The sequence below is a fragment of the Sorex fumeus genome, unplaced genomic scaffold, assembly GCF_029834395.1.
Source record: "Sorex fumeus unplaced genomic scaffold, SorFum_2.1 ptg000044l, whole genome shotgun sequence".
NCBI classification, from domain to species: Eukaryota; Metazoa; Chordata; class Mammalia; order Eulipotyphla; family Soricidae; genus Sorex; species Sorex fumeus.
In genome coordinates, this window is record NW_026606101.1 from 50,150,329 (window position 1) to 50,164,380 (window position 14,052).

Sequence of the window (14,052 nt, forward strand, 5' to 3'; positions counted from 1 at the left end):
CCCGGGTTCGATTTCCAGCATCCCATATGGTCCCCCGAGGACCGCCAGGAGTAATTCCGGAGTGCATCTCCGGGGTGTGACCCAAAAAGCAAAAAAAAAAGAAAAAGAAAAAGAAAAGACCGCCTGTGCCACCGAAGGCCACTTAGCAGACGGCGGGTAGGGCCGGACGGGACGACCCGGAAACTCCCGGTCGGGGCGGGGGCGGGGCCTGTGGCGCGCGCGGACGTCTGGGAAATGTAGTTTTTCGCGCGACTTCCGCGGGCGGGGGGCGGGCAACTCCCAGGCCGCGGAAGTGGCGGCGAGGCGGGGGCGTTTCCGGCGGCGGGCAGGTTGGGCCCGGGTCGAGGCCCCGCCTCGCCCCGCCCCGCGCGCGAGGCCCCCTGGGAAACGGGGCGGGGCGAGCGGTGCGCGCGCACCTGACGGCAGCGGCGGCGGCGGCGATGGAGGACGGTGGCCGGGATCCGGTGCCCGCGCAGCCCCAGCAGCCCCCGGCCACGGCCCCCGGCGGCGCGGATGACAAGCCGGGCGGCAAGGAGCGGCGGGATGCCGGCGACAAGGACAAGGAGCAGGAGCTGGTGAGGCGGGAGGCCGGGAGGCGCGCCGGCGGCGGGGGCTGAGTCACGGCGGTCCCCGCAGGCCCCGAACTCGCGTCGCCACGGCCCGGCCGCGCGGGGGGCCACGGGGGCTGCGCGGGGCGGCCCTCGGGGCTTCCTGCACCCCGCCTCCGGCCCGCAGCCTCGCCTCGTGGGTGCACCCAGGGTGCGGGGGGGGGCTGTCCACCCCGGTTCCCGACCTGGCCTTCCAGTCCCGCGCCCAGTTCCTGGCCCAGGGTAGAGGGGAGGGGGCGGTGCCGGCTCTTTCTGAACTGCGTCTTTTTCTGGACCTGCCCAGTCCGAGGAGGACAAACAGCTGCAAGATGAGTTGGAGATGCTCGTGGAACGTCTGGGGGTGAGTCGCAGCGACGCCAGGGCCAGGGGTGGGCTCCTGTCTGGTCTCCCCGGGGCCTCGTCCCCAGTGGGTGGGGACGCCTCTGCGGGGTGGCAGTGGGAGCGGTGGATCGCATTTTCCTGCGAGTGTCTTAGGGTGATCACGTCCAGAAGGGGGGAGAGTTAGAAGGGATTTTTGCAACGTGAGCTAGAGCAGAAGCCCACCTTGAACTCTTTAGCCCTGGTGGTTTGTCATCCTGGGAGGAATCCCAAGTGAATGAAAACAAAGTTACCAAGTTACTGATTCGGTGCTTGGGACTTGAGACCTCAAAGAAATCAAAGAAGTGTGAGGGGAGGGTGTCCAATGCCACGCTCTGAGTCCTCACATCTTTCCCATCAGGAGAAGGACACATCCCTGTACAGACCCGCGTTGGAGGAGCTGCGGAGACAGATTCGGTCCTCCACCACATCCATGACCTCGGTCCCCAAGCCTCTCAAGTTCCTGCGTCCTCATTATGGCAAGCTGAAGGAAATCTATGACAACATGGCTCCGGGGGAGAATAAGGTGAAAGGATTTCTGGTGCCGCGGGAGGTCTCCTTGGGGGATGTCTTCCTCCCGAGATGACCTGGGGCTGGGGGGCAGGTGGGTCACAGGAGGCTTGGTGGAACTGTGATCTGAGCTTGTTGAGCAGAGCTCATCGCTGTCAAAATACCTAAGCGGTAGAACTGCCTTCTCAGAAGGCACTGTCTATATGTTGGACCTTCAATTTTTTTTTGTTTGTTTTGTTTTCTTTCTGGTTTTTGGGCCACACCTGCCAGTGCTCAGGGCTTACTCCGGGCTTTGCACTCACACATCACTCCTGGAGGGTTCAGGGCACCATACCCAGGATCGAACCTGGGTTTGCTGCGTGCAAGGCAAGCACTTTACCTCCTGTGCTTTGGCTCCAGACCCTAGAATTTAGACTGAGTTTTATTTGTTTTGGGGCCACACCTGGGCAATGCTCAGGGGCTACTCCTGGCTTTGCACTCAGGAATCACTCTTGGTGGTGCTCAGGAGACCATACGGATGCCGGGGATTGAATCCAGGGTTTCCATGTTCAAGACAGGTGCCCTATCCGCTGTACTGTCTCTCCGGCCTCAGAATTTAGGCTGAGTTTTTAATTTTTTCCTTCTGTCTCACATGTGTTAATTCATTTAATGTATTTCACTTTTTTTGTTGTTTGTTTTTTGTTTTGGGAGCTACCTCTAGCGGTGCTTACTCCTTGCTTTGCACACAAGTATGACTTCTTAGGGTTCAGGGGACCATGTGGGGTGCCAGGGATTGAACCTTGGTCAGCCACCTGCAAGATAAGTACCCTGCTTGTTGTACTATCTCTCTGGCCCCAATTTTCCTCCCCTCCTTTTTTTTTTTCGGTTGTAATGGGGGTGTGGAGGTGGGCACTGTTTGCCATTTGGTTGCTTGTGGTGCTCGCTGTGATGTGGCACGTTTATTTGGGGGAAGTTTTTGGTTTTTAAGAGGTGTTGGGGAATATCTAACAGTTCCTCAGGGGTTACTACTCCTAGCTCTGCTCAGGGGTCACTTTTTTTTTGCTTTTTGGGTCACACCCAGCGATGCTTGGAGGTTACTCCTGGCTCTGTACTCAGGAATTATTCCTGGCAGTGCTTGGGGGACCATATGGGATGCCGAGGATTGAATCCAGGTTGACTGCATGCAAGACAAACGTCCTTACCTGCTGTAATATCGCTCCGGCCCCTCAGGGGTCACTCTTGATGTTAATCCAGGGACCATGTGGTGCCGGGTATCAAGATTGGGCCTCCAATGTGCAAAATGTGTGCTCAGACCATTGCACTGTCTCTCTCGGGAGGTTGCTCCATTTAGATGCAGTACCCACGCCTGTTGGTTGTGGTATGCTAGAGACCCCACACGTCTGCAGTTGCCAAGGATCCCATGCAGCTGGGGTCACACTGGACACCCACGCCAGACCTGAGAACAGAACTGTGCCCTTGTGCCTGTAAGGTAGATGCTCTCTCACCGAACCATCCGCAGGTCCCCACTGGTTGGTTTGACCTCTAAAATATGACCCCCAGTTCAACCTCTTATTCTATTTGCTATAACTTTAATTCAGGAAGTCGTCTTCAGTTCTCACCTGCACTGCGGCACCAGCCTCCTAACGTGCCTTTTTGGTTTTGTCCTTGACCACTACCATTTGTCAAATGGAAGGTGTCAAAAGTCTTTCTAGGTTGTGAGTTTTTTCGTCTTAAGGTCTTTTACTAGGTGGCTGGAATGATAGTACAACAGGGCATTAGCCTTGCACATGGCTGACCTGGGTTTGATCCTCGACATCCCATATGGTCCCCCAAACACTGTCAGAAATAATTCCTGAGTGCAGAGTCAGGAGTAATCCCTGAGTATCACTGGTGGGACCCCAAAAAGCAAAAAATAATAAAGTGATAAATAAAACCGTTTACTACTAGTTCATTGGACTGGAGTGATAGCACAGCGGGTAGAGCATTTGCCTTGCACGCGGCCAACCTGGGTTCGATTCCTCTGCCCCTCTCAGAGAGCCCGACAAGCTACCAAGAGTATTCTGCCCGCACGGCAGAGCCTGGCAAGCTCCCTGTGGTGTATTCGATATGCCAAAAATGGTAACAAGAAGTCTCACAATGGAGATGTTACTGGTGCCTGCTCGAGCAAATCGATGAACAGCGGGCGGACAGTGCTACAGTGCTTCTGGTTCATTACTGTGATCAGAGTGAAATTCTGAGTCTCAGTCTTTCTCGCTCTCCGCTGGTCGTCACCCTTCTGCTGTCTGGGTTTAAAGTAGAGGGGGAGATGGCGTTACTGAGGGGTGTCATGGGCCTCTGAAGTAGCCCATGTGCTGGTGTATGGTGAACATTCAGTTTAGGGGGAGGGCGTGAGTGTGACACCACTGCCTTTGCTTTGAATTGGATTCCAACCAGCTGGTTCTTTGTAGCGTTTCGCAGCTGACATCATTTCTGTCCTGGCCATGACCATGAGTGGGGAGCGTGAGTGCCTCAAGTACCGGCTCCTGGGCTCCCAAGAGGAATTGGCCTCGTGGGGTCATGAGTATGTCAGGTGAGACCTTTCCTTTCTTCCTGAGGGTCTGGAGGCAGGGCGGGTATGATGCCGGCTCCGAGGTGCAGGTGGAGGCCATTTCCCAGACTGAGTTTCTTCCCGGCAGAGCCGCACTTCTCTTGACACTCTGCGCCTTTCTGCAGGCATCTGGCAGGAGAAGTGGCCAAGGAGTGGCAGGAGCTAGACGATGCCGAGAAGACACAGCGGGAGCCGCTGCTAACGCTGGTGAAGGAGATCGTCCCCTACAACATGGCCCACAACGCGGAGCACGAGGCCTGTGACCTGCTCATGGAAATCGAGCAGGTGGACATGCTGGAGAAGGACATCGATGAGAACGCCTACGCGAAGGTCTGCCTCTATCTCACCAGGTAGGTGAGCGCGGCACCAGGCCTCCCCGCCCACAAGGACCACGTCTGTCTCCCAGAGCGTCGTTTCAGCATTCAGTCTGGTGGTTGCTACTGTCTTGTGACGCAGCTTGTGAGGACAGACGTTGTGTTCTCTGAGTAGATCCAGCATCTACCCTGGTGCTTGGTACATGGACATTGAGTATTTATTTGGTTGTTTTTTTGTTTTTGGGTTTTTTTTTTTTTTTTTTGGTTTTTGGGTCACACCCAGCGATGCTCAGGGGTTACTCCTGGCAGTGCTCGGGGACCATATGGGATGCTGGGAATCGAACCTGGGTCGGCCATGTTGGCTGCGTGCAAGGCAAACGCCCTACCCTCTGTGTTATTGCTCCAGCCCCTTATTTGGGGTTTTTGTTTTGTTTGTTTTTGCCTTTGGGGGTCACACCCGACAATGCACAGGGGTTACTCTTGGCTCTGCACTCAGGAATTACTCCTGGCGGTGCTCGGGGGACCATATGGGATGCCAGGGATTGAACTTGGGTCGGCTGCATACATGGCAAACGCCCTACCCGCTGTACTATTGCTCCGGTTCCTGAATATTTATTTTTGGGTAAATGGGGGTAAGTGACTGGAATTTTCTAACCTTTTTCTTTTTCTTTTTTTTTGGGGGGGGGGAGTGCTGGGGCCACGCCCAGCTGTACTGCAGCCTTACTCCCCTGCTCAGGCAGCAGTCCTGGGGCTTGGGAACCATCTGCGGTGCTGGGGGTTGAGCCAGGTCAGCTGTCTGCCAGGCAGACGCCTTACCTTCTCTCGTCCTGTGTCCTTGGGCCTTCGGTGACCTGCTCTCCTCCTTGCAGTTGCGTGAACTACGTGCCGGAGCCAGAGAACTCGGCCCTGCTGCGTTGTGCCCTTGGTGTGTTCCGAAAGTTCAGTCGCTTCCCTGAGGCTCTGCGCTTGGCCCTGATGCTCAACGACATGGAGCTGGTGGAAGATATCTTCACCTCCTGCAAGGACGTGTGCGTGGGTGGATGGCGGAGGGAGCGGGGAGACCGGGAGTCGCCAGGCCTGGTCCTGGCGTGGGTTTCTGTGCACTCGGTGCTGGGGGCCTGAGCGGACGGGCCGGCTCTCCCCGCAGAGTGGTACAGAAGCAGATGGCGTTCATGCTCGGCCGCCACGGAGTGTTCCTCGAGCTGAGTGAGGACGTGGAGGAGTATGAGGACCTGACAGAGATCATGTCCAATGTGCAGCTCAACAGTAACTTCTTGGCCTTAGCTCGGGAGGTGAGACTCTCCATTGCCATCAGGACTCTGGGCTGTCGGGGCAGGAGCAGTAGTACAGCGGGAGGGCATTTTCCTTGCGTGCGGCTGACCTGGGTTCGATCCCCGTCATTCTCTGTAAGGTCCCCTGAGCACCGCCAGGAGTGATTCCTGAGTGCAGAGCCAGGAGGGGAACCCCTGAGCATCGCTAGGTGTGACTCAAACAACAACAACGAAAAGACTCTGGGTTGTAATCGTACCTAGCATTTTACCTTCTCCAGAGGACACCTCTGTCTGGATTCTCCTGTTTTTTTTTTTCTTTTTTTTAAAAAACGGTCCAGGACCAGAGAGGTGGTATGGGGAGGAGGGTGCTCACTGGGGTTCCATCCCCAGAACCAAAATGCTTGCCAGGGTAATCCCTGAGCGCAGAATAAGGGGTAAGCCTTGAACACAGCCAGATGTGACCCCAAAAGAAAGTTTTAGACTCCTCTGGTTATTCAGGGCCACGGAGATAAACTCAAAGGGCTGGACCACCTTTTTTGAGGTGTTGATATTAAAGACCCAGGTTCAGTTTCCACTACTGCATGGTCCCCTGAGCACTGCCAGGAGTAGTAGTTCCTGAGTACCCAAATAGGTGTGGGTCCCAAAATAAGTATGTTGGGCTTGCGTGATAGTATAGCAAGTAGATGTTCGCCTGGCACACAGATTTGATCCCCGGCATCCCGTATGGTTCCCTGAGCACTGCTTAGAGTAATTTCTGAGTGCAGAGCCAGAGTAACGCCTGATCATCACTTGGTATGACTCCCCAAAAAACCAAAAAAAATCTGAAGTAGGTGTATTAAAGAGTTTCCATTCAGGCGCCAGAGCAAAAGTCCAGTGGGTAGGGCGTTTGCCTTTCACACAGGTGACCCAGGTTCCATCCCTGCTACCACATGGTCCCCTGCGCACAGGCGAGAGTGATTACTGAACTCAGACCCAGTAGTATAGTAAGCCCCGAGCCTTGCTGAGCCTGCCCTCCCCGCCCCTCCCCCCCACACAAATGCTTGCATTCAGCCGGGTAGTGAGGGACAGCTAGGAGCGAACTGGGAGCAGATGTGACCGTCTGACTTGTCTGCAGCTGGACATCATGGAGCCTAAGGTGCCCGATGACATCTACAAGACCCACCTGGAGAACAACAGTGAGTGGAAGGGAGGGACTCCCGAGGGGCCCCTGGGGTGGGCCCAGCCCTCCACCCTCCTCCCTTCCCTCCCCCACAGGGTTTGGGGGCAGTGGCTCGCAGGTGGACTCTGCGCGCATGAACCTGGCCTCCTCCTTCGTCAATGGCTTTGTGAACGCGGCCTTCGGCCAGGACAAGCTGCTCACCGACGACGGCAACAAGTGGCTGTACAAGAACAAGGACCACGGTCAGTTCTGGGCCTGCCCAACTGGGTGCTGTCCCGGTCCTCACTGTCTTTACTGGGGCACGGCCTGGGACGTGCCCGTTTTTGAGGCGGGTGACAGATGAGACCTCCTACTCGCCAGGGAGTCCCCCCGTCACAGAGCTGAGCTACCTCCCCGACCCCACAGGGTGTTAGTTCTTTGTGTTTGGGCACTGCTCAGGGCTTACTCCTGACTCTGCCCAGGACTCACTCCTGCTGTGCATGGGGGTCTGTTGGGTGCAGGGACGTAGCTAGCGCCTGCCAGGCAAACGCCGTGCCTGCTGTGCTGCTGTACTAGGGCTCCGGCCCCATTGCTCGAGCTGTCTTACAGTTTTCCTGGGGGAGGGCTCCGAAGGCTGACGGGGTTTCTGTGCACAGGGATGCTGAGTGCAGCCGCGTCCCTTGGCATGATTCTGCTGTGGGATGTGGACGGAGGCCTCACCCAGATCGACAAGTACCTCTACTCGTCTGAGGACTACATCAAGGTTGGTGCGGGCCTTCCCCGAGGCCTCCCCCAGCTTTCCCGTGGGCCCTGTGTTGTGGCCCAGTGCGAGGGGGTACGGCGAGGCCGGCCGGCGACCCCAGCGCTGAGCAGGGCGGTGCTTTGCAGTCGGGAGCCCTGCTGGCCTGTGGCATCGTGAACTCGGGCGTGCGGAACGAGTGTGACCCGGCTCTGGCGCTGCTCTCAGACTATGTGCTCCACAACAGCAATACCATGAGGCTCGGCTCCATCTTCGGGTATGCGGCGCCAGGCCCCTTGGCTTGGCTCTGCGCGGGTGGGCTCCGGGCCTTTGGGGACCTGTGCTGGGGAGGGCTGGCGTGGCTGTGGAGCCGAGCTTCCCGCTCCCTCCCTCACCTCGGCTTGGCGTGTGTGGGAAACTGTGTCTGCCTCTACAGGCTGGGCCTGGCCTATGCTGGCTCCAATCGCGAAGATGTTCTGACGCTGCTCTTGCCTGTGATGGGCGACTCCAAGTCCAGCATGGAGGTGAGTCAGGGCTGTTGGTCCCGAGAGAGAGCTGGGAAGGTGTTCTGCATCCTGCCGTTCTCCGAGGGAAGTAGTGGAAAGAGGAGGGGGGAGGGTGGAAGAGATTTCAGTGGGTAGGCGCTTATCTAGCCTATGGCTCACCCCGGTTTGATCCCCGGCCCTGCAGGTGGTCCCTTGAGCTCTGCCCCGAGTGATCTTTTTCTTGTTTTGTTTCGTTTTGTTGCTTCATTTTGGGGCCACACTCAGAGGTCTTGAGTATTGCTCCTGGCTCTGTGCTCAGGGATTGTTCCTGGGGGTCTCAGGAGACCATGTGGGATGCCAGGGACTGAACTGAGGTCTGCTGCATACTAGGCAAGCACGTAACCTTCTGTACTATTGCGCTGGCCCCAGGAGTCGTCCTTGTTGGTCGAGTTGTTTCAGTGATGCACACAAATCGAACGTGGGGGCCGGGGCGGGGCTTTCTGTTGTGGAGGCCACACCTGGTGTTGCACCAGAACCACTTTCAGCCTGGCCCTAGTGTGGGGCAGGGCTTCTGCAGCGGGAGCCTGGACTCGGCATCCCACCTTATGTCAGGGCCTAGGTCTGTGTGAGTCTGATGTTAGTTTAGAGTTGCCACCTCTGCTCTCCAGGGAGAGACCCTGGCCACCTTTAGTCACCGCAAGCTTTGGGGGGTTGTGGGAGCGAAAGGGTAACAGCATGCAAAGCGGCGGGCACGGCAGGAACTGGGTAAGTGGCTGTGAATGGCCACGGCTTCTGGCCTTGGGCTGCGGGTACCGACTGCCTGGCGCCAGGAGCGGTGAGTGCGTGCTAGTCGCCTGCTTCTCTCGTCTACAGGTGGCAGGGGTGACGGCCCTGGCCTGCGGAATGATCGCGGTGGGGTCTTGCAACGGCGACGTCACTTCCACGATCCTTCAGACCATCATGGAGAAGTCGGAGACTGAGCTCAAGGACACTTACGCCCGGTGGCTCCCTCTGGGGCTGGGCCTCAACCACCTGGGTCAGGCGCGGCACGCTCTCGGGTGGGAGGCTGGGGGCTGAGCTGGACGCCGGTGGATGTCCTCTGACCCCTCCAACGAACCTGTCCTTTAGGGAAGGGCGAGGCTATTGAGGCCATCCTGGCCGCACTGGAGGTGGTGTCGGAACCGTTTCGCAGTTTCGCCAACACGCTGGTGGACGTGTGCGCCTATGCAGGTCTGTGTCCTGCTCCCTCCTGCTTCCCAGCCCCTCCCTGTTCCTCGCTGGCCTTATTTCCGACGCTTTAGAGTCTCTGGTTTCCGAGAGAAGGAGCGATAGTGCAGGGAGAACTTTGACTTGCGGCTTGCCCGGGTTCGATCCCCGGCACCCCATCTGGTCCCCCAAGCACGGCCGGGAGTAACTCCTGAGCACCGCTGGTTGTGGCCTAAAAACAAAACACGCACGACAAGCTGTTAGTGTCCCCTGTGCAGCGGTGACTTGGCCGTCTCGTGTCTTAGCCTCTCCCCGTCCCGACCCACCACAGGCTCCGGGAACGTCCTGAAGGTGCAGCAGCTGCTCCACATCTGCAGCGAGCACTTCGACTCCAAGGAGAAGGAGGAGGACAAAGACAAGAAGGAGAAGAAGGACAAGGACAAGAAGGAAGCCCCGGCCGACATGGGGGCACACCAGGTGCCGTGGGCAGCTGGCTGGGCATCTGGGCGGGCGCGGCTGGCACACCCTGTCTGTGCCAGGCTCCCTCCACAGGGGCTTTCTGCTGGCAGCGGTTCCTCAGACAGAGCTGGAGCTGGGGGCTTGGGGGACCCACTCATGGGGCCCTGCTGTTCCCTGCAGGGCGTGGCTGTGCTGGGCATTGCCCTGATCGCCATGGGGGAGGAGATCGGTGCGGAGATGGCGCTGCGGACCTTCGGCCACCTGGTGAGTGTGGCGTGGGGAGGATTGGGGAACGCGGCGTGCGGCCTGGGCGTTTCCAGAGCACATGTTCCCTCTGGGGTGTCTGGGAGAGGCCCACTGCTGTGCTCTGCCCGTGTTCATTGTAAAGTTGGTGAAAACTCTCACCCCCAGCAGCTGGAGCGATAGCACAGCGGATAGGGCGTTTGCCTTGCACGTGGCCAACATGGGTTCGATTCCCAGCATCCCATGTGGTCCCCTGCACACTGCCAGGAGAAATTCCTGAGCATCGCCAAGTGAAGGAGCGATAGTGCAGGGAGAACTTTGACTTGCGGCTTGCCCGGGTCAAAAGGGGGATAAACCCCAAACCTCTCCCCCCCCCCCCCCCAGTCTGTTCTGTAAGGGAGCCTGCTTCTGCTGCATTCTGTGATCACCTTGTCCTTTGCCGGCAGGGGCTAGGGAGGAGCTTGGGCTGCACGCGAGGTGTTTGAGGGCCGTTCCAGCTCTGCTCTGGAGTGACTCCTGGTGGTGCTCAGGGACCGTGCGCAGGGCGGTCGCCTGTGATACCGCCTCTCTCACCCTGCTGCCCTGACAACGTTTTCTGTTTGCCCCAGCTGCGTTACGGCGAGCCTACACTCCGACGGGCTGTGCCGTTAGCACTGGCCCTGATCTCAGTTTCAAATCCACGGCTCAACATCCTGGACACCCTGAGCAAGTTCTCTCACGACGCTGACCCGGAAGTCTCCTATAACTCCATCTTTGCCATGGGCATGGTGGGCAGTGGTGAGTAGAGGTCTGCATCTTGGGAGGGGGCTGGGGGTCCCTGCAAGCCCCTGCAATGCCTGCCCTTCTCCAGGCACCAACAATGCCCGGCTAGCTGCCATGCTGCGACAGCTGGCCCAGTATCATGCCAAGGACCCCAACAACCTTTTTATGGTGCGCCTAGCACAGGTAAGGAGAGATGCTTCTTCCTTGGGTGTGCCCAGGTGTGATACGAGAGATGAGGCGATGTGAAGGGCATGGCGGGGTCGGCCAGCAGGGAGGCAGAGCTGGGGGCGGGCAGGGCAGGGGGGTGGTGTGTGTGTGTGTGTGTGTGTGTGTGTGTGTGTGTGTCGGTACCCCTCAGAGGCCACCCTCACTTCCACTCTGCCCTGTCCTCCCCAGGGCCTGACACATTTGGGCAAGGGCACCCTCACCCTCTGCCCTTACCACAGTGACCGGCAGCTCATGAGTCAGGTCGCAGTGGCGGGGCTGCTCACCGTGCTAGTCTCTTTCCTGGACGTTCGCAACAGTAAGTTTCTTTCAGAAATACTCTGTCACCGTGCGCCCGGCCCGCGTCCTGGCCTTACCAGGGCCCCGGTGGTCACCGAGGAGCACAGCTCCGGCTCCGTGGGCCCTCCACCCCCCACCCCACGGCCTCCTGAGGTCCTGTGGGGCAGAGGGGAGCTGGAGGGGGCGCAGAATCCTTACTTGCCTCTCATGCTTTTCAGTCTGGGTCAGAGAGATTGTCTCCGGAGCGCGAGGACCCGAGTCCGGAGTCTGCTCCTGAGAGACTGGGGCAGTGATGGGCAGGGCAGGGCAGGACAGGGGTCTCTGGGTGCGGGATCTGGCCTGGGGGAGGAGTGGGCTTGGCGTGCGAGGCTGGAGGCCGGCCAGGGTTGGGTCTGGCGGCCTCACATACTGCTCTTCCCCGCAGTCATTCTGGGCAAATCCCACTACGTCCTGTACGGGCTGGTGGCCGCCATGCAGCCCCGCATGCTGGTAACCTTCGACGAGGAGCTGCGACCCCTGCCAGTGTCCGTCCGCGTGGGCCAGGTGAGGGGCTGCAGCCCGGACCTTGGGGGAGGCCCATCCGCCGGCTCTGCGGAGCTGCAGGGCCGCTGGCTGTCGCTGTCCCCCGCCAGAGCCCCTCCATTTCCACTCTCTCCCCCTGCAGGCGGTGGACGTGGTGGGCCAGGCCGGCAAGCCCAAGACCATCACGGGGTTCCAGACACACACCACTCCGGTGCTACTGGCTCACGGGGAACGGGCAGAGCTGGCCACTGAGGAGTTTCTTCCCGTCACCCCCATCCTGGAAGGTTTTGTCATCCTGCGGAAGAACCCCAACTATGACCTCTGAGTGGCCACCAGGGACTCTGAACTGCGGCTCTTGTGTCAGGCCAGGCTTCTGGCTGCCCGGAGTGGAGGCTGCTCCACACCTTTGGGGAAATGGTTCTCTTTTCATTCTTTTGTTACTGAGCGAGGAAGGTTGCTGAATAAAGGCCTTTATCCCCGAGGCTCCTCTGTGTCTGGTTTTTTGGGTGTCCTTCTGTGAGACCAGGCCGAGTGTGTCGGGGGGTGAAGGAGTGGCAGGTGGTGGTCCCAAGCCTGGGCCAGCAGGGAGGTGGCCTCCCCAGCTGCGGAAGCCTGCCGGGCATGAGCTTGTGCCCACGGACCAGTAGAGCGGGCCTTCTCTCAGGAGACGCAGACACACGTGCTACTTTTTGTTTGGAGAGGGGAGCTACACCCAGTGATGCTCGGGGGATCAGAGGGGATGCTGGGGATCAAACTCGGGTCAGCCGTGTGCCAAAGCAAGTGCCTTACCCCGGTAACTTCACTTCGGTTCCACGTTACACTTTTTGATTTGATTTTGGGGGTACATCCCCTAGCAGTGCTCGGGCTATACCTGGCTCTGTGCTCAGGTATGATCCCTGTCGGTGCTTAAAGGACCATATGTGGTGCTGGGGGTCCACACTCAGGTCTGCTGGGTTGTGTGCAAGCTAGCTCCCCACCTCCCACATTTCTCTGGCCCTGTATTTATACACCTTTACACAAACTCTTAGAAAAATAGCTTTTTAGGGGCCGGAACCATAGCACAGTGAGTAGAGTGCTTGACTTATACAAATCTGACCTGGGTTGATTCCCAGTGCTCCGTATGGCTCCCTGAGCACCGCTGGCTGTGGGCCCCCCTCCCCCCTCAAAAAAAAGACTTTTCAGGGACTGCGGACATGGTTCAAAGGGCTGGAGCACATGCTGGATGGCGGAGATCAGGTTCTAGCCCTGCTATCACCTGGAGTGACCCCAAGCGTCAAACCAGGAACAATCTCTGGGCACTGACAGGTGTCACCCTCCCAAACAATAAAGGTTTTGAAGGTCCCGTGGATCCTTCACCCACACCAACCGACTGGACCTCACACCACCATTTCCCGACTGGGTAAAGGACCAGCTCTCTTGAGTCAGTGGCATTTGCTCTAGCTCACCTTCCGTGCTGCCTGTTGGCAGGAATATCTATGAGGGAACATGGTGCTGGACAGACTGGTTCCCAGCGGCACACAAGGGACTGAACCCAGGGCTCTTGCATTTACAGGTGCCTTTCAGTCCTTTGAACCTTCCTCCCAGCCCCAGGGAAAAAAGTCTTCACCTGTGTTTACCTCCGTTGGGGAGGCTGCTTCAGGAGAGACTAGACTTCTGCTGGGCTGTCTCTGTCGCCTTCCTCCTAGCACAGCAGTGGGGAGAGGCCTGACCCTTATGGGACTGCTGCTGTGACCATGCTAGGCCTGGCCTGGGTGAATACAGTGGACAGTAAGTGGCCCCCACCAGCTAACTGGGTTTCACCTCCCAGCACTGCCCCCACTTGATGGATCTCTATAAAGGCTGGAAGTGTAATTGTTTTGCATGTTTTGAGACGCCTCCCCACAATAACGGGTTATTGTTTTGGGGGGTTTGGGTTTTGATTATTTGGCCACACCTGGCTGTGCTCAGAGCTCACTCCCGGCTCTGTCCTCAGGGATCACTTCTGTTAGGGCTGAAGGGGACCAAGTCTGGTGCCGAGGATCAAACCTGGGTTGTCTGCACCTTACCCACTGTATTATTTCCCGGGCCCAAGATATAGGCAGGTATTTCTATGTTTTGGTCAAGAATGTACGGTTTAGGGACTGGAGCGATAGTACAGTGGGTAGGGCATTTCCCTTGCACTTGGCAGACCTGGGTTTGATCCCTGGTATCCCATATGATCCTCCAAGCACCGCCAGCAATGATTCCTGACTGCAGAGCCAGGAATAACTCCTGAGCAATGTTGGTTGTGCCTCTGACACACACACACACCCCCACATCCCCCAAAGAAGAATGTAGAGTTTAGGGCTGGAGAGATAGTATAGCAGGTAGGGCATTTGCTAGCACTTGG

The 14,052-nt window shown here is 58.0% G+C and overlaps 1 protein-coding gene across 1 annotated transcript; it reads left to right on the forward strand.

The window, feature by feature from the left end:
• The first annotated feature begins 431 nt into the window (after positions 1-431).
• PSMD2 (proteasome 26S subunit ubiquitin receptor, non-ATPase 2) lies at positions 432-12,165 on the forward strand. The gene is made up of 21 exons (XM_056121219.1): positions 432-575; positions 892-948; positions 1,327-1,491; positions 3,902-4,023; positions 4,167-4,391; positions 5,225-5,383; positions 5,503-5,647; positions 6,741-6,801; positions 6,881-7,027; positions 7,421-7,527; positions 7,653-7,780; positions 7,940-8,027; positions 8,862-9,024; positions 9,117-9,218; positions 9,526-9,671; positions 9,834-9,917; positions 10,505-10,673; positions 10,747-10,841; positions 11,055-11,181; positions 11,587-11,705; positions 11,827-12,165. Exons 1-21 carry the CDS (start codon positions 441-443, stop codon positions 12,007-12,009), a joined length of 2,727 nt encoding a protein of 908 aa, XP_055977194.1. The 5' UTR covers positions 432-440; the 3' UTR covers positions 12,010-12,165.
• Positions 12,166-14,052: the final 1,887 nt, after the last annotated feature.